This window comes from Cydia splendana, chromosome 22 (assembly GCF_910591565.1).
Source record: "Cydia splendana chromosome 22, ilCydSple1.2, whole genome shotgun sequence".
Taxonomy (NCBI): domain Eukaryota; kingdom Metazoa; phylum Arthropoda; class Insecta; order Lepidoptera; family Tortricidae; genus Cydia; species Cydia splendana.
In genome coordinates, this window is record NC_085981.1 from 1472422 (window position 1) to 1494916 (window position 22495).

At 39.2% G+C, this 22495-nt stretch overlaps 1 protein-coding gene across 1 annotated transcript in view; it reads left to right on the forward strand.

Annotated features, from left to right (window-relative positions):
• LOC134801586 (microtubule-associated serine/threonine-protein kinase 3) overlaps positions 1-22495 on the forward strand; it is an 80997-nt gene that overhangs the window by 40323 nt on the left and 18179 nt on the right. Inside the window, exons 6-19 of the mRNA XM_063774203.1 lie at positions 7434-7531; positions 8573-8695; positions 9590-9715; positions 10123-10204; positions 10538-10642; positions 11399-11563; positions 12491-12612; positions 12988-13125; positions 15193-15298; positions 15827-16026; positions 17491-17561; positions 17974-18083; positions 21157-21274; positions 21828-21952. Of these exons, the coding sequence (XP_063630273.1) occupies positions 7434-7531; positions 8573-8695; positions 9590-9715; positions 10123-10204; positions 10538-10642; positions 11399-11563; positions 12491-12612; positions 12988-13125; positions 15193-15298; positions 15827-16026; positions 17491-17561; positions 17974-18083; positions 21157-21274; positions 21828-21952 (1689 nt within the window). The remainder of the gene's footprint in view (positions 1-7433; positions 7532-8572; positions 8696-9589; positions 9716-10122; positions 10205-10537; positions 10643-11398; positions 11564-12490; positions 12613-12987; positions 13126-15192; positions 15299-15826; positions 16027-17490; positions 17562-17973; positions 18084-21156; positions 21275-21827; positions 21953-22495) is intronic.

A 22495-nucleotide genomic window follows, 5' to 3' on the forward strand; every position in this document is an offset into this window, starting at 1 on the left:
AGGACATAGAATAGTTTTTATGTCGGAAATCATCCCTGAAGAGAGTGCAAAAGGAGTGGGATTGAAAGAGTTGATAAATTGCCTAATAATTGAAGTAAGCAATGCGCGAATTGAATGATTGCTATTAGCATTATCCAGGCACTATCTCTACTTTAGCTGCTGTCACTGATTCCACGCAGACGAAGTCGCGGGCAAAAGCTAGTAATTCTATAATTTACAATAAAACTAATTACTTATTTGAAAAAAGAAAATATACCCTAAAACATGCATGCCTGCATTGGACAGCCGTCAGCCGAGCCTTAGTAAATACTCATTCGGCCATGGGAGCGGTTTTAGGTCACCCACCGCAGGCGGGGCGGCGACGGCGCACCCTAATTTATGCCTTGTTAGCTGTGTGATATTTGTTATGCTGGTGAATTTGCTTAATCATAGACGAAAAGTTGCTAAAAAAGTTTTTGTCAAAAATTTCATTTTTGTTACAAGCTTTTATGACTGACTGTACTTTTCTTTCAAAAAGCGACTTATACGGAATCGAGACAGTTGTAACAAACCCAAACACAATTAGGTTGCGTTTGTTAAGTTTGTTTTATCATCATTACAGAGTTCTTAATTCTTATGGCCATCTTCTGTATCAAGGGGCCCACTGATTAACAGTCCGCCGGACGGTCGACGGCCTGTCAGTTGTTCGGAACTGTCAAAGTTTTGTTCTAACTGACAGGCCGATACCGTCCGGCGGACTGTTAATCAGTGGGCCCCTTCAGATCTGCTCGATGGAACCATAATATTGCATTGCCAGATTGTCACCCAACTTATATAATTAGGTACCTATGTAAAGTTTCAACTCAATCGAACAATGAGAAGTGAGTCTAATTTTACTTGCAAGGTTTGACCTGAACATAGTAGATACCAACTAACTAACTAATATGGCTCAGCGATCCAAGAGGATCTTGGCCTCCGAAACGAGAGCACGCCACTTTTCCCGATCCTACGCCGTTTCCTGCCAATTATCGGCTTGAAGCTGACGGAGATCCGCTTCCCCACTGTCTCCCCAGCGGTATCTGGGCCGACCTACCGGGCGGCCACCAGTCGGTCTTCCCAGGTACGCTCTCTTGGCAGCTCGATCCTCTCCCATTCTTAATAGGTGACCGAACCAGCGAAGTCTGTGGGATTTCGTTTCGCCGATGATATTGACATAGTAGATACATTGCAAGTTATTGTAATATTTTAAATTTTATGCTACTTGTCAGGTGGTATGCTAATGATTAAATATTTCGCCCAAATTGCTTATATTTTACCAAGATATAAACAACTTAGCAATCTTAGCATGTAGGCGGTTTGGTTGTTTGCCACCCACGTTACAAAGTAGTTGAAGATTAATTTGAACCCAGTTCTGGTTCTTCCTACGGATTTTCTATTCTAAGAATCGAGAGTACGATGCCTGTTTTGGTAAGGACGGCCTTTTTATATTATGTTTTTATTTTAAACCAGAGTTGTAGTAGAAATTCATTATACGTCATATAATCCGTTTAAAAAATTGTTTGAATGCAATTTTAATACAACACTTAAATTGATCTATTAAGCACTTGATAGTACAGTCACCTGCAATGATATGTTACACAACGAAGGCAGCAAAAATATTTGACACGATCTTACTTGTGGAGCCATAAGAGCATCCCAAGTAGCATGGAAGTGTCGGCAACATCAATATAGCAGCCAATTAAGAACTTAGAGTGATTTAAGGGACGTATAAGAGTGTCAGAAAAGATTTAAGCTGTATAAAAGGTACTTTACAGACATTATACAGCTCAAGCTGTATAAAATCATTATAAAGGATTCTGCGGAAGCATGGGGTGCTTTATCAGAATATAAAAAATCTACTATAAAACTAAAAGTGTTGTGAGAGACTACAAGCTAATTCTATCGTAAAAGCTGTATACAGGCTGTATTGTAGTAACACTTGGCACTTTTAGCTGTACAAAAGTATCTGTCAACTCCGTTTTAAAACATTAAGTGTTATGAAACACTACAAGCTAATTTTATCGTAAAAGCTGTATACAGGCTGTATTGTAGTATCACTTGGCACTTGTAGCTGTACAAATGTATCTGTCAACCCCGTTTTAAAGCTATTTCTTATGGCGTAATCTAACTCTCCTATAAGAATAGTAGTTGTATAACTTCTGTCTGTAAGGGTATTATAAAACCAAATGAATAAATGACAGCTATAGTACAGCTTTTTTCTGTATTACTGATAGAGTCGCTTATAACAATCTTTTGGCGTAATTTTACACTCGTATAAGTATAGTAGTGTAATGATTTCTGAAAATAAGTGTATTATAAAACTAAAGGAATATATGACAGTTACAGTCTTCTTCTTCCTCGCGTTATCCCGGCATTTCGCCACGGCTCATGAGAGCCTGGGGTCCGCTTGACAACTAATCCCATGATTTGACGTAGGCACTAGTTTTAGTTTTTTAGTTTTTACGAATGTTTTTAATGAATGACAGTTACAGTACAGGTTTTTTATTTGTTATACGGATCTCTAAAGAGAATTATAACTTATGTACGGAGAACCGAAATACAGCCAAACGAATACAAATATTCTATTATAAAGCTGTTTTAATTACAAAAGCTGTAAAAGACACTCTATTTATTACACAGCACAGCTACTAAGATTATAATGCTCTCCAACTATCCTGTAGGCTGTTTAAAACTTGTCGCCATTTTACAAGAAATAAAAAAAACGTATTTGTAAATATAATTAAAGAAATACTTGAAAATATTTAGCAGACTAACGCCGTGTTATGATTACCAGCTAAAATAAATTGTTTAGCCTTAGAATTAATATTTATAAATATTTTTGATACTCTAACCTTAAAAACAAACAGTAACTTTACCGATTCTTGATATTTTCCTTATGGTTTCTCTTTGTTATTTTGCAGGCGCGTAAATATTTTGCCAGAAAAGATACACAGGTTCACAATAAATAATAATCCGCACTTACCAATAATGTAAAATTCCATTCAAGGCCTGTATAATATTTACTTTTACTTTTACCATCCACTATAACACTTTATTGTCGCCATTACTATATTACGAATGAACAAGATTAAGACATTTTAGTTTCTTAAATGATTATTATTCTCTTGTAATTCTTTCTTATAACTCATTTAAAACTTATATTCTTATATCGTACTTATAAGAGATTATCTGTAGTGTTAAGGTTTCCTGTTACACCGAAATATAGCTGTAATGCAGCTTATGTATTGCTTATACAGCTACTCTACAGCTCTAATAACGCCAAAGGCTGTATAATTTGGGCCCTTTTTTTACTTATAAGGGCTGTATAAGCGCTTATACAGCCTTTGTACAGCCTAACTGTACAGCTTATAGTATACAAATAAACTTTAATACAGCTTATATACAGCTTGCAATGCTACTTGGGATGTCATATTCGAATAGTAACATATTATTGCAGGTCGGCCGCTGTACCTATTTTAATTTATAAGATACTCGTAGGTTAAAAAAATACTTGTATTGTAAGCATTTTTATTTTTCAAAAGCAACATTTAATTGTCTGATGTTCTTATACAAACAACCGGAAAATATAGGTATTCGAAATCTCGCATTCCCGCCAAAATGCACTAAATTAAATCAAAAATAACATCGAATACCCGATGCGCTGTTGGCATCACTTACCATACAATTTACATACAAATCTCAACCCTATTGTTCCATTATAAAGTAGGTATTTCAATGCACTTTTGGCACTGCCAACTGTACAACTTGCATTCAAAAATAAACTTTAACGTTTCAGTACAAAGCAGGTATTTAAATGTACTCTTTGACAACGCTTACTATGCATTTCGCATTAGAAATTGTGCCTTGCTTGTACGATAATAAAGTAGGTATTTGAATGTGTGTGGTGTTATCAATTGTTTTGATAGCGATCCAAGACTGTGGAAGCGGTAAGTGATAATGGTCACTTGCTAAATGCACTTGGGAATATGCCGAGTTGTTATGTCTGCATAACACACAAAGCTCGGAAAACATATAAAGAGTCTAGAGATGCACCGGATATTCGGTTACAGTCCGGTATCCGGCCTATCCGCTCATTATTTTAATATCCGGACGGATACCGGATAGTGACCTACTATGCGGCCGGATACCGGATAGTAACATTGCTTAATTTAGGAGTATACAAATTGGATCTAAGAAACAGTCACGGTCATAATCGTACTCGTATATTATTTTAAAACAAATTAAACATTCCACTGACTTGCACGCGCACTCATTTCGAACCTAGAAATGAGCGCGCGCGAACGTTCACTGCGAAACAAGTGAAAACCTGCACAATGCGCACTTGAAAAACCGAAATATAAGTATAGTGCCGCCGGGCGAATATTCGGCGGCCGGATACCGGATATTCGGCCGGGGGTCAGGCTGAATATCCGGTATCCGGCCAAACAACTATCCGTTGCATCTCTAATAAAAACTAAAAAAACACTCACAAATTGTCAATTAACTGCTACTTTTCCTGTGTTAGTTTTATGACAAGAATATATTATTCAGCGGTGTCGTGCTAACAGCAAAAATGTTTTACTAATAGGTCCAAAAATATCTCGACACTCTGTTGTCATAACAATATCGTTAACAAAACATTTTAACCTGAATACTTTTCTTGTGGATTGCAACACTAAGGAAAGAAATAGCTCATTTAAAAAAGAAGGAATTTTTCAGTATTTTATGTTAATACCATTAAACCAGCTCCAATCTGTGATAAATCTGTGATTAAATGACACGGAAATATAATGATAAGATTGTTCTCATTACATTTTAATAATTTGCTTGGGAATGTATCTTACAAAACAGCTATGCATCCTATTTTTGCTGCGCTTTTTCCATTATTTAGTAGAATTTATTTATTAATGTGGCTTGAACTCGTGCATTTTTTATAATTTGTCAAGAAAATTGTTACGAATACAAAAGGTAAACAATGCAGGTTTATTCAGAAAATTGTCTTAAGTATATATTGCAATAGGCTTCTTAGCTTCTAGGTGATTCGATGATGTCAGCGAATGTACAGGTATTGTAATTAAGTAATCATAAATATATCAAACACGTCCACTTAAATAGAAAAAAGATATAGATTACGAATACAGTTCACAGTTTGGCGAGTTTTATGTTATTTATAAAATGTATTTTAGTGTATCATGAATAAATAAAAAAAAAAAAAAAAAATAGATTGCAATTCCCACTCATGATGTCATCACAATGCAAATGCACTTCATCAATTATTAAATTTATTAATGTAGCTCTGAGATTTGTGAGACAATTCACGTAAGCGGGTGATTTATGCGATTATTAGTATAACATTTGATTTTTATTTATTTATTTATTTATTTATTTAAACTTTATTGCACAAAGTATATACAAAAATGTACAAATGGCGGACTTAATGCCAAATGGCATTCTCTACCAGTCAACCATAGGGCCAAACAGACATCTACAATTGGTGCAGAGAGAGAAATATACCTATTCAGTGAATATAAAAAAAGCAAACTATACATATAAACTACATAAATAAATAAAATATATATAAACTACTACATATTTATACAATACATACTATAAATATAATAATGATGGATATTATTCGAACTCTTGTTTTAGCAAATGCTTACGCAACAACCGCTTAAAAGAAAACTTACTTGGAGCTTGTCTAATATTTAGAGGATTTTTACTTCTTTTTCAATCGTTTTTTAGGGTTCCGTACCCAAAGGGTAAAACGGGACCCTATTACTAAGACTCCGCTGTCCGTCCGTCCGTCTGTCACCAAGCTGTATCTCACGAACCGTGATAGCTAGACAGTTGAAATTTTCACAGATGATGTATTTCTGTTGCCGCTATAACAACAAATACTAAAAACAAACTAAAGATTTAAGTGGGGCTCCCATACAACAAACGTGATTTTTGACCGAAGCTAAGCAACGTCGGGCGGGGTCGCCCGGTTGCCCGGGTTTTTTTATTAATGTAGGGTGGCAAAATGGGCCAATAGGACCTCAAAACGAACCCGGGTCAAAATTCTTTACGCGTACGCCCGTCACGCTATCGAATGTATGGTACTGAACTACTGAACTGGATCGTGAAGTACTGAATTCTAATTAATTCAAATTAGATTACAATACGTACTAACAGAAAACTGATCATAAATGGACATAGGGATGTTTCCTGTACTTAAAATAAATTATTTCAAACCGTGCACGAAATAAAGCACCAGATAATTATTAGAAAAACATAGATAGCAGCTATTTTTAAACACAATTTGTATTTAATAAATCGGATTGGAATATAAAAAGTAGGTGAGTCTACCGTGACGTCACTATATTTGTTTTCATATAAATTCCATACTAAAAAATCGTTTTGTCAGTTCTAAAAAAGAAGCTGATTTGACTACTAGGAATGTAGCTTATGTAGCCTATTCTTTGCAATAAGGTTTACGAATTGTCAGTTAACATTGTAGACAATGGTACTAACGCGGATATCTCTATCGCATCCATTCGAATGGTACTATCGCGGGTTCGGGGATATGAAAGATTGGCAACTAACTAAGCAATATAAAATACCAAATTTTAAAGGACAGCTTTTGAGTGACATATCTTATCAGAATAATGATCACATCATTTTCTGTTGCATTTGTCATCATTGTCATCATGATAAATTTTTACTTTTCATCTGGCGATTATCGATATACTATTGTTATCTTGGCACTATTCCCTATATTAAAAATTAACTCTAGCGTACCGTGGCGATACATTAAAGTAGGCACCAATTTTTGAACGCGGCAGTAAATACAAATTGCCATATTAGTTGGTTAGAGCGATACCGCCCGTTTTATGGGCGCCATAACGGCTATAACTGCGACGCTTGAAGTAATGATTATTGGGCTGTAAGATTATGAAATGTTTGCCGGCTTTTCTTCGTAAGGAGTACATGTAATAGATAGGCTATTCTTAAGATTGCGTATGAATTTTGAATATAATGGAGGGAATCGAGCAAAGAGTTGCTTACTATTGTTGTTGTGTAGTATGATGGCCAAGAACTCTAACGACTTGCCTCTCGAATACCGCTAGCCGTGAGTTGAAAATATCGATGTCTCTATATTGTGATACTAAATCATTGTACTGACGACACATTCTAACGATTGGATTATAAAATATATATATATTTTTGTAGATCTGAAAGGCGAAAGTCTTAGGAGCACAGGACCTGAATTGAGGGGTATTGAAAGTAACCATGTGGTGATATATTAAAATGTACAACACAAGTACAAGTCAATTAGCCTTAACTAAACATTCGAACACCTCAAGCATTTTAGCAGTCTAAGCCTCTTCCTACCTTCTATTCACGTGTATCTTTCTGTCTGTCTGTTCCAGTCACAATGCTCATCTCAAGAACGGCTGCTCGCGGTTGCTGTGTGCGAGCCGCCGCGAGCGCCCTGTCCACACTGCCATCAACACCAAAATTCACTCAAGTAAGGACCTTATTATCAATTATTATGACTTGGCATAAGGATCACATTGGGTTGTACGAATATTTGAGTACGTGTATTAAACAAGGAATAACGCCTAAAAATTAACCTTAGGCCTATTAAGTTAAGGTTCAATATATTATAGTTATCCTTGGGTGAGACTTGTCGGAGTAGCCGCGAGAGTCTGCCGTCACTGTTGCTTTCAACACCAATTAATCACCTTAGAATTAAGGTTTAACCTTACGTAAACGCCAGAAGGTTATTCCTATTTTGCTAATTAATAGTGCCACCTGCACCAACACTTATGACTATACTCTGAATCTTTAGGTACTTAAATAAAAGTAAACAAATAATTAGTACATTTTCGGGTAGTTATAACATTTATTGAATACAAAACCACTTGGATCTGTCACTGAACGATCTGAGTTTAACCTACATTATTTGGTGATGTAATGTTTTCATCTGCCCTCAACTGGCTTAAGAAGCCATTTGAGGGTAGATTTTGTTTACTCTTTTTAAATACCTAAAAATACTGATTATAAGCGGGAAAACTAAGTTTTAGAAGGCCAACGATATTTTCCATTTGTTCTTCCAATATCTTCTAAGGCGATTTACCCTACTAATAGGGTATGAGAGCGCTGCGACAGTCTCACGCGCAAGTTAGACTACCCGTCTCTTTCTAATAAATGTAATTTGTATAAGACGGATAGTAAGATCCCTTGCTAAGCATACTGACATCCTTACTTACTTTCTTGGTTGGCGCGATGACCCAAAATCAGTCTTGGCCTCCAACACAAGAGCACGCCACTTTGATCGGTCCAGAGCGGTATCCCGCCAGCTTTCGCCGACGCCGAGCTCACGGAGATCTGCCTCCACTCTATCTGCCCAACGGTATTTAGGATGACCAACAGGACGGCGTCCAGTTGGTCGATCCAAGTAGGCCCTTTTGGCTGCCCGATCTTCACCCATCCTTTCGAGGTGGCCAAGCCAGCGGAGACGATGCGCTTTCCCATCCCTGCTAATGATATGTTTTTCCTCCCACAGCAGTTCACAAGGCAGCGGCATGAACAACTGGGCATCATTGTCCGACAGCGGCGGCGCTTATACGGCTGCTCGTGCGCCCTCCCCACAGAGCCCGAAGAGGCGCGTACGGAGTCGCAGTCTCAGGTACATACATATTAAAATTATTTGAAAAAAAAAACAGACCATGGAAGTAAGGGGTCATCCATTAATTACGTCACACCAATTTCTAGGTTTTTTACCCAATCCTTGTCACACTTGGTCACATTTGGCAAACCCCTACCCCCTGGTGTGACGTCACATTTCTTCAACGAAATCGGCAATTATTCATTTAAATATCATATTTATATTTTTGACAAAAGAAATATTAGTAATTTTATAGCCCAAAACTGATTAAGAAATAAAATTAAACGAATAAAAACGATTATCGTTTCAAAAACTTATTTTTTAAATGTATATTAGCGTATAAAATAATTTAAATACATTTTCGGTTACTGATGAAGTTAAAGTGACGTCACAAAGTTTGTGACTCGTCCTCCCCCTTGTCACAACATGTCACATTTTCTTGACCCCCTCCCTCCCCCTAAACGTGTGATGTAATTCATGGATGACCCCTAATAAAAATACAATAGGTTTTTTTTAATGTACACATTGACAAACAAATTACAGCCTAGAAAGTTAATACAAGACCTAGTCTTAAGCTTTTATTTCACTTATTGTATTTTTTTAAACTTTATGGTATGGTATAAAGGATATTTACTTACTTACTTACAAGACCCATCGTAGGCCAAAACCTTAAGGAGGTTTGTGTGCAAGAAAAAAAGACCATATACAATTAATATTCTATATCATATCTTACGTATGATTCTTAGTATACATAAAATCGTTAGTTTCGAACTTAACTATTAATCTTTAATACGTCGTTAGTCGTTAGTTTTTAATACAGTTAACTTTACTTTTTATCGATTTAGTCATAATAAGATATTCTGGTTTGAACCATGTATGTTTGTCAATATTAAATATTTCTATTTGTTTCTCCAGTTCTCCATCTCGCTCACCCGGCGGCGCGGCGAGCGGGGGCGAGGGCGCCAAAGATGACGCCGTCTCCGCCATGTCGTCTCTGTTCGCCGCGCGTTTCCCTGCCGCACAACGGGCTATGGACGACAAGTGAGTCTCTGTCTAACCCGTGTTGTTACAGCTTTACGTCCCACTCTCTCTCAAGCGAGCAAAGATCCGCCATTTTGTCTCCTCCGGACGTCCGCTATGGAAGTGATGCCTGACCAGAGTGACAAGGATAACAGCTTGTGGTTACAGTTCTCCAGCCAAAGATGACACGATCTCTGTCATTTATCGGGAGGAAATGATAAGAAATATCTTATTGTTCTACGTTTGTGCGTGGCTACTATTCCTTGATCCGACGGAGGGCAGCTGACGTTCACGATGCTGCATGATACATCTTCCTTAATCGATTTACAAGTGATCATACTGGAAGATTTTGATCGTAAAAAGCTTTTATGGCTCGCAGTTTACATTGCTACATTAATATAGATAATAATGAATAATCCCTGTTTCAGATTAAGATCACTAATTGAAGAGTTGACAGAATTGGACAAGAAACCGGACCGGCCGCCGATAGAGAGATTCGTTGCAAGACAGGTAAAAGCATTGACACTACTAAATAATATACTCGTCAAATAAGAAGCGATATAGGCTTAATTGGCAAAAATAGTCGTATCCATGATGATTTGTTTTCTTTCTTAAACTTACTTTTAAACTTTGTCCAAAGCTCCTTGTTCGACCTTTAGTTTTGTTTCATTTTATTGTGTTTTTCTCTTGGTTGCTCTGAAAACCAGCGCCATTGCTAAGGATTTGAGCCATCCATTGAGGCAGCCACTTTGGTGCCATATTAGAATAAGATGTATTATAGATAAGGTCTCTTATTTAGCGCCAAATAACCAAAAATGTCTGTATAAATAAAATATTGTGCAGGTATTGGAGATGGCGAGGGACTGTCTACACAAGTCGGAATCGAAACAGGTCACCAGCAGCTATTTTTACGACATGGCCGACAGTTTAGACAGATTGCTCGCTGAGGTAAGCACAACAAAAATAAGGAACGTGAAATTATGCGACTTGCATGCTGTGCAAGTGACTTGCGTAAGTTACGGCACTTGTGCGGGTTGTACAAGGAACTTAAAACTATGCGACTTGCATGCTGTGCAAGTGACTTGCGTAAGTTAAGGCGCTTGTGCGGGTTGTACCTATATCTTGTAAAATAACGCACACACCAGGGCCGTGTTGCATAATAAACTACAACTAATATTACAAGCGGAACTCTTTTTCTAATAAGTCAAATTGGTAAAGGAGTTCCGCTTGTAATATTAGTTGTAGTTTATTAATTTTATTATGCAACACGGCCCAGTGCGAGTCAACTGCGCAAGTGACTTGCGCTCTACTTTTAGAAGTGCTGTCAACTATTTACAATTTATACTTGCTCATTCACAAGCGTGACATGAGCAAGTATAAGTTGTGTATAATGCTTACGCAAGTCACTTGCGCTCGAGCTTGAGTATTCTGCTGGTGCACATTTACTTCATACCTCGTGCAAGTACAATTAGTACCATTACGTCATATTTTTAGTACAAAAAATCCTTGATTTTATATTCTGTTTGGTATCTAATTTCGCTATTTTCTTGGGCCTTGGGTAAAATAGTATTTTTTTATTGTGTTCTCAGCTACATGTCTAAAATATTAAATTATAAACATACCATATTTTCAACTTCAAACTGTCGTTTTGACTGGTAAGTAACTTCTGCGAGTTGAGATATTAACGCTCCTTATATATTACAGACTCGAGAAAAATCAGCCGAAGCGGGCGCCCAAGTAGCGCCTCTAGTCACTCGGCTCATCTTAGCGATGGCTCGCCCCGCCCGCCTGCTGGAGTGTCTCGAGTTCGATCCCGAGCGGTTCTACAGGCTACTAGAGGCGGCAGAGGGACACGCTAAACACATGCAGGTCTGTAACAGTCACAGTCTTGTATTTAACGCGGGACGTATCAAAATTGGAAACTAGACTCAATATTTCATGACAGGGTTCCTTTTGAGTCTTAAATAGTAGCGTTTTTGATGTAACAAGTTTATTTTTATATAGCAATGCATTGTCTGACTCGTATTATTCGCGCCCTCGTCGTACGATCGGCTTTCTAGTTCATACTTGATAAACAATTCCACCCGTAGTGGTGTCCGCAACGTCGCGCGGGTGCACGGAGCGGGCGCACGTACGCGGGTGCCATGTTAGGTATAATCCGTCGCGCACGCCCGCGCCAGTAAAGGGGCCCACTGATTAACAGTTCGCCGGACGGTATCGGCCTGTCAGTTAGAACAAAATTTTGACAGTTCCAAACAACTGACAGGCCGATACCGGCCGGCGGACTGTTAATCAGTGGGCCCCTTAAGCGGCGCTCATACTATTTGTCGATAACCCGCTCGCCTGCTCCGTGCACACGCGTGACGTTGCGGACGCCCTTAACCATACAACTACTAAAGTGAACATAAACCAATAGACCACAAGGTTACCCTACAACACAACCCTAATCTCAGATGTTCTTCTTCAGTCGGTCCCTCAATGAAATGAAATGAAAATCTTTATTTCAGGCAACTAATGGCCCATACATAAATACCTTAAAACTAGCATACATATTTTATAAAAATATATTTTAAAACTAAACTCTATAAATCACATTATGGTTGCGATGCATTACGCAACCCAGTGTCTGGGAGTCTGCCGCGGAACAATCAATCAATGAATGCTCAAAATGGTGTCAAAATGGTGGGGGTCAATGCTGAGGAGCGTGACATCATGTCCTGTTGAAGACCAGGTTCCTCCATAGGCTTCTATTCCTAGCCAAGATGTTATATATACTCAATGTAATCTGTTTGGCAGGGCATGACGTCGGACATCCCGAAGTACATAATCCACAAGCTGGGTCTGTCCCGGGACCCCCTGGCGGAACTCCACGCGCCTCCCCCGCCGCCGCAGCCGCCACAGAACGCCTCTCCTTCCAAGTAAGTCACTAGTAAATTTATAAAAAAATCCTAAAATAATCTTGATCTTCCATAATTTTAAATTTTGAGCCTCTTCTAATGACAAATAGTTTGCTAATATTTTGCCACCGTGACTGTCAAGTTTTAACGCCATTGTTTCATCAAGTTTTTTTCCGTTAACGCATTCACTGCCACCAACGCATATGTGCGTTCACCGTCATACAAGTTTGTTCCTAGGCCACGCCCTCAGTGAATGCGTTAATCTTTACTTTTATTTTACTTAATTATCTGATTACGATTTCAGCGCAACAAACAAAAACAAGTAAAAGAATCCACCTTTCACCATGCATAAAAAACCTAAAATTAAAAAGTATAACGACACAATCTTAATTTTAGATCGCGAGGTCGCCAGTCGCCGCCCGGAGGCCCCGGCGGCGCTCCGCCCTCCGAGAACGACTACCAAGTGATAAAACTCATCTCCAACGGGGCTTACGGCGCTGTCTACCTCGTCAAACACAAGCAGACTCGAACGAGGTATATAGTATAGCGTTATTTCAGTTGGATAATTTAAAACAATAAAACCTAGAAAACGACTACCAAGTGATTGAGCTGATCTTTGGAGATCGGTCACGAGGTTGCCAGTTGCCACCCGGAGGTCCCGGGGGTGCTCCGCCCTCAGAGAAAGACTACCAAGAGTACCAAGTGATAAAACTCATATCCAACGGGGCTTACGGCGCTGTCTACCTCGTCAAACATAAGGGTGATTCTTAAATAGTCTCCAAAAAAAATTTTTTTTCATAAACGTTTTTATTTTTCACATATTATTACATATATCAAAAGTACATACAAAAAACAATTTTTTGATGCATATGGTCAAGCTTAATACCCTCAGGAAAGGTAAATAAAATGAGTACATAAACACGGTTGTGACAAAGTGTCCCTCAGACGTGACATTTCGGCATTTTGGTGGCCAAGTCGGCTATTTTGATTTATATAGTTATTTTAACATAGCCTAAGTCACTCCTATGACTACGACAAACCTAATGACAGCGCAGATGTTGAAAACCGTCAAATTATAAAGGCTGTAGAGCGTTACAAAGAATTCGATACACATCATACATACATACAAGCGAAAAACATTTTTTTTGCTTTGGCAGTCGGGCAATAATAGCAAATGATCTGTAGCTAATAAAAATGCATTTCTGAAAAGTGCATATGCCTCTAAATTAATCAAACGAATTAAGAATGACACGACCACGTGTCTATATGTCACGAACGTGGACTCAAAAGTACGTTGCGGTGACAGATTTTTGAGGCCACGGTCGTTATAATTTGGAACATGTTCGATATTACATAAACATTTCCTTTGATTTTGCAAATGTTAAATAATTAGCTTAATCTGCAATGTATGACGTATATCTTATGTTACAAACAATAACGTGAAACTGCAACTTGCTTTTAAAACTATAACACGGCGGTGACGCGTTAAGGTTGAAAGTTTTTCCAAATGAACACAAATAAACAATTTTCGACAAAACTTCTCCCTTCAGCCATTTGTAAACCTGACAACAACACAGTGTTGCTGTTTTAAAAAAAACTTTAATAAGGCTGCCAGTAGTAAAGATAATTTTCTACCGAGTACCACATGTTTATATTACCACGCGCGGTGGTGACGCGAAAACTAATCACAAAATGTATGTTGTTTAAAATTACATGAAATCGTTATAAATCCATGCAATTTTTAAACAGTGTTGTAGAATAAGGATTAGTGTTTTATATTTGATATAAATTATTGCAAAATCACTTCATATTTTTTCAAAACAAAATCAAATATCACAAAATCTGGGGAAGTCACACTACACGGTCCGTGACATTTCGCACTTGTAATTTTTTTTTAATATGTTTCTAATACTCTTAGGACAATACATTTATGTTGACCTAAAACTAGAGGTAAATTGCTAAGTATATTGATATAGAGTTTACTTATTTTCACAAAAATACATGCTATTCTTACGTGTTACACAAAAAATGCATAAGAATAAGAATTACCCATAAGCAGACCTGGACGAGGTATATACGAGTATATTTAACCTTTCAGACACACACTATCTTGAAATCAATATCGTGAAAAAAAATAAGTATGGGATATGGGACCAATCAATTGTGAAAAAATATGGCTCCCCATATAGAAACGCCAATCGTTTTTACAATTTTGAATGACTAAAAAAATACTATAAGACCAACCCTGATATTGTCAAAACAAAATGGCTGCATCATACGAATTTTTTTATAATTTTGGATGACTTCGGAGTCCTGTTTTATTTTTACTTCAAATAACGCTCAAAAATATAAGAATTAGCTGAAAAGAAAAACTGAAAAATGTTGTATTTTATTCCTATCCTTGTATACGATGATATACCACTTTCGGTTATCAATTGGTCAATTTTAAGCTAACTTGGCAATATGTCAACAACTGAACTTGATGTTTTTTCGCCAGATTATCATTTTTCTAACGAGTGAAATATAAAATATTTAAATGAATTCAAACTGGCTTTGTGTCCCACTTATTCTGTTTTATAAGTTAATATTGTTTTTTTGCAGGTATGCGATGAAGAAGATTAGTAAAAACAACCTAATACTTCGGAATCAAGTGGAACAGGCGTTCGCGGAGAGGGACATCCTTAGTTTTGCTGACAACCCTTTTGTGGTAAGATACTGTGTTGATTACTTATTATATTACCATCCATACCATAAATAATAGTACTACCGTACAGAAAGGACACCTCCTACAAAACCGAAGTTGATAGCGGTTCAGGGACGAATCATGATATCTCTATCTATGTATGGCACTATCCCTTTCGGCTATTTAGGGTTGTCAAAATTCAAGTGATTATCTTATCTGTGGCAGTGCACGCAAAAGGACGTCAAGTGGTGCCAACCCTAATAATTGCTCGGAGCAATGCTGAGTCGAATGAAGCCGAGTTTGCCCGAAGTCAGGAGTGTCTCCCCACTGTTATTGCTAATGTAATCGCTATTATGTGACAAAGATACCCCTTTGAACGCCACGTCTATCGTGCGCGGTGCGTCATCGTGAACCTTGTCGGTGCACGAAACGATATTGGGATGTAGCCGAGCGTCAGTTGACGTGTTTTGCAGTCAAAAACTATTTTATTTTATTTTATTTTATTAATGTACGGGTGTTTTATACCAAATTTCATTTTCCAATTTCATACAGGTAACGATGTACTGCTCCTTCGAAACTAAACGTCACCTCTGTCTCATCCTCGAGTTCGTCGAAGGCGGGGACTGCGCCACCCTGCTCCGCGCCGGGCCTTTACCACCCGACATGGCGAGACATTACTTCGCTGAAGCTGTGCTTGCTGTAGAGTATCTGCACTCTTATGGCGTAGTACACAGGGACTTGAAGCCTGACAAGTGAGCTACTTAACACACTATTAACTCCTTCAGTTGTAATCGTAGCCTGACAATGAAGTCAAAGAATGTGTCGCTCTACTCCGCGCCGGGCCTTTTCCACCCGACATGGCGAGACATTACTTCGCTGAAGCTGTGCTTGCTGTAGAGTATCTGCACTCTTATGGCGTAGTACACAGGGACTTGAAGCCTGACAAGTAAGCTACTTAACACACTATTAACTCCTTCAGCTGTAATCGTAGCCTGACAATTAAGTCAAAGAATGTGTCGCTCTACTCCGCGCCGGGCCTTTACCACCCGACATGGCGAGACATTACTTCGCTGAAGCTGTGCTTGCTGTAGAGTATCTGCACTCTTATGGCGTTGTCCACAGGGACTTGAAGCCTGACAAGTAAGCTACTTAACACACTATTAACTCCTTCAGTTGTAATCGTAGCCCGACAATTAAGTCAAAGAATGTGTCGCTCTACTCCGCGCCGGGCCTTTGCCACCCGACATGGCGAGACATTACTTCGCTGAAGCTGTGCTTGCTGTAGAGTATCTGCACTCTTATGGCGTTGTCCACAGGGATCTGAAGCCTGACAAGTGAGCTACTTAACACACTATTAACTCCTTCAGTTGTAATCGTAGCCTGACAATGAAGTCAAAGAATGTGTCGCTCTACTCCGCGCCGGGCCTTTACCGCCCGACATGGCGAGACATTACTTCGCTGAAGCTGTGCTTGCTGTAGAGTATCTGCACTCTTATGGCGTTGTCCACAGGGATCTGAAGCCTGACAAGTGAGCTACTTAACACACTATTAACTCCTTCAGCTGTAATCGTAGCCTGACAATGAAGTCAAAGAATGTGTCGCTCTACTCCGCGCCGGGCCTTTACCACCCGACATGGCGAGACATTACTTCGCTGAAGCTGTGCTTGCTGTAGAGTATCTGCACTCTTATGGCGTTGTCCACAGGGATCTGAAGCCTGACAAGTAAGCTACTTAACACACTATTAACTCCTTCAGTTGTAATCGTAGCCTGACAATGAAGTCAAAGAATGTGTCGCTCTACTCTGCGCCGGGCCTTTTCCACCCGACATGGCGAGACATTACTTCGCTGAAGCTGTGCTTGCTGTAGAGTATCTGCACTCTTATGGCGTTGTCCACAGGGATCTGAAGCCTGACAAGTGAGCTACTTAACACACTATTAACTCCTTCAGCTGTAATCGTAGCCTGACAATGAAGTCAAAGAATGTGTCGCTCTACTCTGCGCCGAGCCTTTACCACCCGACATGGAGAGACAACTTCGCCAAAGCTGTCTTTACCCCCTACGATCAGGCGACTGTATTCTTCGTTGCTTCCAATACCGATGTGGTATAAAAATAAATCTCATTTCAGTTTGTTCCATCAGAACAATAACTTTGACTGCAATCACTACACTTTTGCACTTGTTATATATAAAACTAATTCAAATTTTCTTGTTGCAGTTTATTGATCACTGCCACCGGACATATAAAACTGACAGACTTTGGTCTCAGCAAGATGGGTCTTATGTCTTGTGAGTATCTTGTGTAATGTTCATTCTTATTTTTCAGTGTATTTCCTTATATAGTGTGTAAATCCAATACGGGCAATAAATGAAACCAGATATAGAATTTGTCCGTGTTACCATTCATTAAGAAGTTTTTTTAAGTTACACTTAATTATGACCGCGTAATAATTTTTTGTAAATTTACCGAGCACCAATGTACTACAAACATTACGAGGCACACATGACATTATACGAGATACGAGCTTTTTATAGTAACTGCGAACAAGCGTTGACATTTAGTTTTAAAAGCTCGTATCTCGTAACTTGTGTGCTGCTTTACATTGCGGGCCGAATTATTTTGTATGTGCAATATGTTCGTGAGACTAATTTGGGGTTTTTTGATTTGACCAGCCTTTTTGACTTCATTACTTGTTTACAGTGGCGACGAACCTGTATGAAGAGTACGCAGACAGGGAAGCGCGTCAGTTTTCTGACAAGCAAGTTTGTGGGACCCCGGAGTATATCGCCCCTGAGGTCATACTCAGACAGGTTAGTATAACAACTATGCACTAATATCAACTCTTACTGACTATCGATGGATCTGTCTGTTTAACCTGTTAAAAATGCATCGATTATTTAATTACTTTACCATCTTTATTAAAGAAGTAAAATATTATAATGAACATACCCTGGCGTTTTGGGTGCGCAAAATGACTTCATATATTTATAACTTTGCTTATTGTAAAATAGTTACAAAACTATGAATTATAAATAGGCAGTAAAGCTCTGGGTTCCTAGGAATTAGTGATCCAAAGGAGATAGACCGGGAGATAGTGACACATTTTACTGGGTCATTTGTACCAGTATGGCGGTTCGTCAGGGGTCTAAGCATGTAATGAAGGAAAGAAAATGCTATGACCATAGCGCTGGTACCGGCGGCCCAATCGCGTGGGCGTTAGTCGAACGTGTCGGATAAAATACGAGTGTCGAACGATTTGTACCACAAAAATCCTCGTATTATTCGATAGTCCATAAAAAAGAAGTAGGCGGTAGCGTAATGCCATACTTCTCCGGTGTGACTTACAGCCCGCCATACTGAGGCGAACACGTTAATGAAAAAAAAACAATTCAACCATTTGTACCAAGCTAATTTTTGCACAGGTGATCATCGTCGAGCAGCCATTCATGGACATCACCATGCCATACTTTTCGGATGGTTCCAAATGCCCGCCATACCGCCGCAAGGAAGTTAATTTTTTTTTTTGCTAAACGATTTGTACCAGTATTGCATTTAAATTTTTGGAGAGTATTTGATAAAATGTGACCGTTATTATAATTGCCATACTTATAGTAGGGGGATAAAGTGCTGCCATACTTGAAAAACTTATTTAATCGACACGTTTCAAAAATACGACTATGTATACGTAAAATAATTTTTTACAGCATGGCATCATCATATTCTGTTTGTTTGGATACAATTGTACCTAAAAAAATATATTTCAGATTATAACTACGGGGCGGACGACTGTGAGACTTAAGCCAAGACTTAAAACAAAAAACAATTTTTTGACGATTTGTACCAGTATGGCATTTGGATTTTTGGAAATTATATGATGCAATGTGACCATTATTATATTTGCCATACTTCTAATAGGGGGAAAAAGGGGCACCATACTTGAAATAAAAAAAAAATATTGTACACATTTGCCACCTCCTACAGGTATGGCATTATGAGATTTCCATTTATGATCACACAGAAAGTGTTGAAAAAAAAATTCAAGATGGTACAAATCGTTTAGCAATAAAAAAAAAATTAACTCCCTTGCGGCGGTATGGCGGGCATTTGGAACCATCCGAAAAGTATGGCATGGTGATGTCCATGAATGGCTGCTCGACGATGATCACCTGTGCAAAAATTAGCTTGGTACAAATGGTTGAATTGTTTTTTTTTTAATTAACGTGTTCGCCTCAGTATGGCGGGCTGTAAGTCACACCGGAGAAGTATGGCATTACGCTACCGCCTACTTCTTTTTTATGGACTATCGAATAATACGAGGATTTTTGTGGTACAAATCGTTCGACACTCGTATTTTATCCGACACGTTCGACTAACGCCCACGCGATTGGGCCGCCGGTACCAGCGCTATGGTCATAGCATTTTCTTTCCTTCATTACATGCTTAGACCCCTGACGAACCGCCATACTGGTACAAATGACCCAGTAAAATGTGTCACTATCTCCCGGTCTAAGAGCCTTTTAGCTCTTTTTTAGGGTTCCGTACCCAAAGGGTAAAACGGGACCCTATTACTAAGACTTCGCTGTCCGTCCGTCCGTCCGTCCGTCCGTCCGTCCGTCTGTCACCAGGCTGTATCTCACGAACCGTGATAGCTAGACAGTTGAAATGTTCACAGATGATGTATTTCTGTTGCCGCTATAACAACAAATACTAAAAACAGAATAAAATAAAGATTTAAATGGGGCTCCCATACAACAAACGTGATTTTTGACCAAAGTTAAGCAACGTCGGGAGTGGTCAGTACTTGGATGGGTGACCGTTTTTTTTTTGCTTTTTTTTCGTTTTTTTTTTTGCTTTATGGTACGGAACCCTTCGTGCGCGAGTCCGACTCGCACTTGCCCGGTTTTTTAGGGCTCGCCTCATTTCTTGACGCCTAAAAGGCTAAAAGCCTATTTAGCTCTTTAGCCCCCGAGCCTAGTTCTATTTAAGATCCTAGACTCTTGGGGCTAATAACCTTATTAAGGCTTGGGGCTAAAGAGCTAAATAGGCTCTTTTTTTAGGGGCTTAATAAGGTTATTAGCCCCAAGAGTCTAGGCTCTTAAATAGAACTAGGCTCGGGGGGCTAAAGAGCTAAATAGGCTTTTAGCCTTTTAGGCGTCAAGAGATGAGGCGAGCCCTAAAAAACAGAGGTCCAAAGGCTCGAGTCTTTTGGATCACTACTAGGAATGCAGTGCCGTCATATAGCGGCCGTAATAAACGGTGAATGACGTCACTAGAACGTTGTCTATGTAAACCAAATGGCGCGGTTTCCTAGAGAGCGGTGATTGACACCGTAAAGTCAACAAGCGGTGTCGCCATTTGAATGACGGCCGTCTTGATGGTGTCGATAGTTTAGTGAACGTTTTATTTGAATGCGGTATTGCGGTGAAGCCATTTCTACAAAAATCTCAAATGCACCTTCTGTACCACGAGATTGAATAAATTATCTTCCGCACTACGATTATTTTCCTCTTCTGATGATAGCTCATCCTCCAAGTAAATTATTAAAGCTAAATCAAGGTCGTCCATTTTCTCTCCTGGATAAGTTTCGTTTGACGTTGGTGGCTGACGGTGTGTTATGACGCCGTGGAACTTTCCACATGTCGTCACCGTAAAGACGGCCGTCTTTTTGCGACCGCTACATGACGGCCGCTATATGACGGCACCGCTTTCCTAGGAAACCAAAGCTTAAGCTCCAAATGTGCTAAGAATTGTTAAATAGTTTTTGTTTCTACAGTTTTTACCTATTTTTTGGCTGGTGTAAATCATTCTCGTATATAAATCCCCTGGGTATAGTAATGAATAGGCAATTAGGACTTACTATATATTTTTACTGTCTGTCCTTAGGGCTACGGTAAGCCAGTGGACTGGTGGTCAATGGGCATCATTCTCTACGAGTTCCTAGTCGGCTGCGTGCCCTTCTTCGGAGACACGCCTGAAGAACTGTTTGCTCACACTGTTAATGGTATGTTGGTTGTTTATCCTCTCGAACTTCAGTACTTGATGATGTCAATAACCTTCAAATGCCGGCCATTTTGTATTACTTATCTTTACTCATACGTTGTTAACAGCGTTGTTGCAGTTGTTGTGGCGTTGTTGTTGCAGCGGTCGGCAACAGGCGGCCCGTGTTTTGTATGTAATATTGACAAACGACAATGTCTGATAAAGAAATAAATATTAACAAAGTGCGGCCCGCGTCAACTTCGTTAACTATTATGTGGCCCTTGGCTGCTAAAACGTTGCCGACCGCTGATCTATAGCTATAGCGGTAGACCTCGCGAGTCTGTCTATGCATTGCTTAATACTGAATAAAAGTATGGCTTCCCCATTTCGATACAAATGTGACGGCTAAATCGATAAATAAGTCCATATTGAACTTTTCACAAGAATGTAGCTGACAACCGACGGACAGACATATACGAAATCATTTTTGCCCAAGGTGATACTGAGACGCTTCGCTCCCGATTCGCTCCCGCTTCGTGCTCGCTCGGTCAACTAATTTATTGTAATGTTAACAGATGACATCGAGTGGCCATCAGAAGAAGACTTCCCTATAGCGGTGGAGGCGAGAGCCATCATCACAGAACTGCTCGCGCGGAACCCGAGGGACCGACTCGGAACCGGCGGCACTCATCAAGTTAAGGTAACTCAGACCTTGTGGTACTTGACTTTTTGAACTGCGCCAGGCAATAGGGAACGTGCTTGGACTGTAGAGGACAGCATAGGAACCCCCTGTTTATTTAAGGGTGCGAAGTATAAATCTTAAATTTAAGTTTCCGATTTCGGCAACAAGTTGGCAGAAAGTCCGTGAAACTGTGGGGACAGAACCTCCTTATAGGCAATATTCGTGTCAAGTTTAAGGGCCCGTTGCAACAACCACAGTTGACAGACTGATCAACGTCACTCAGCAGTGAACTATGAAACTTCCCATACAATAAAATTTAACGAACGTGTTAACGGTGACAGGAGGTTTGGTGCAACTGGCACTAAATCTTAGATTGGGGCTCTATGGTGACACTCTCGCACGGTCCTATGCAGGCTTACGTCAGATTTTACAAAAACTTTGTCTTTACTTTGGTACAGATATAATTGTTGTAGTCTGTATATTTAGGTATTTAAATAAACGTAAACAAACAATTTGTACATTTTCGGGTAGTTATAACATTTATTGTTTGACCAACCAAAT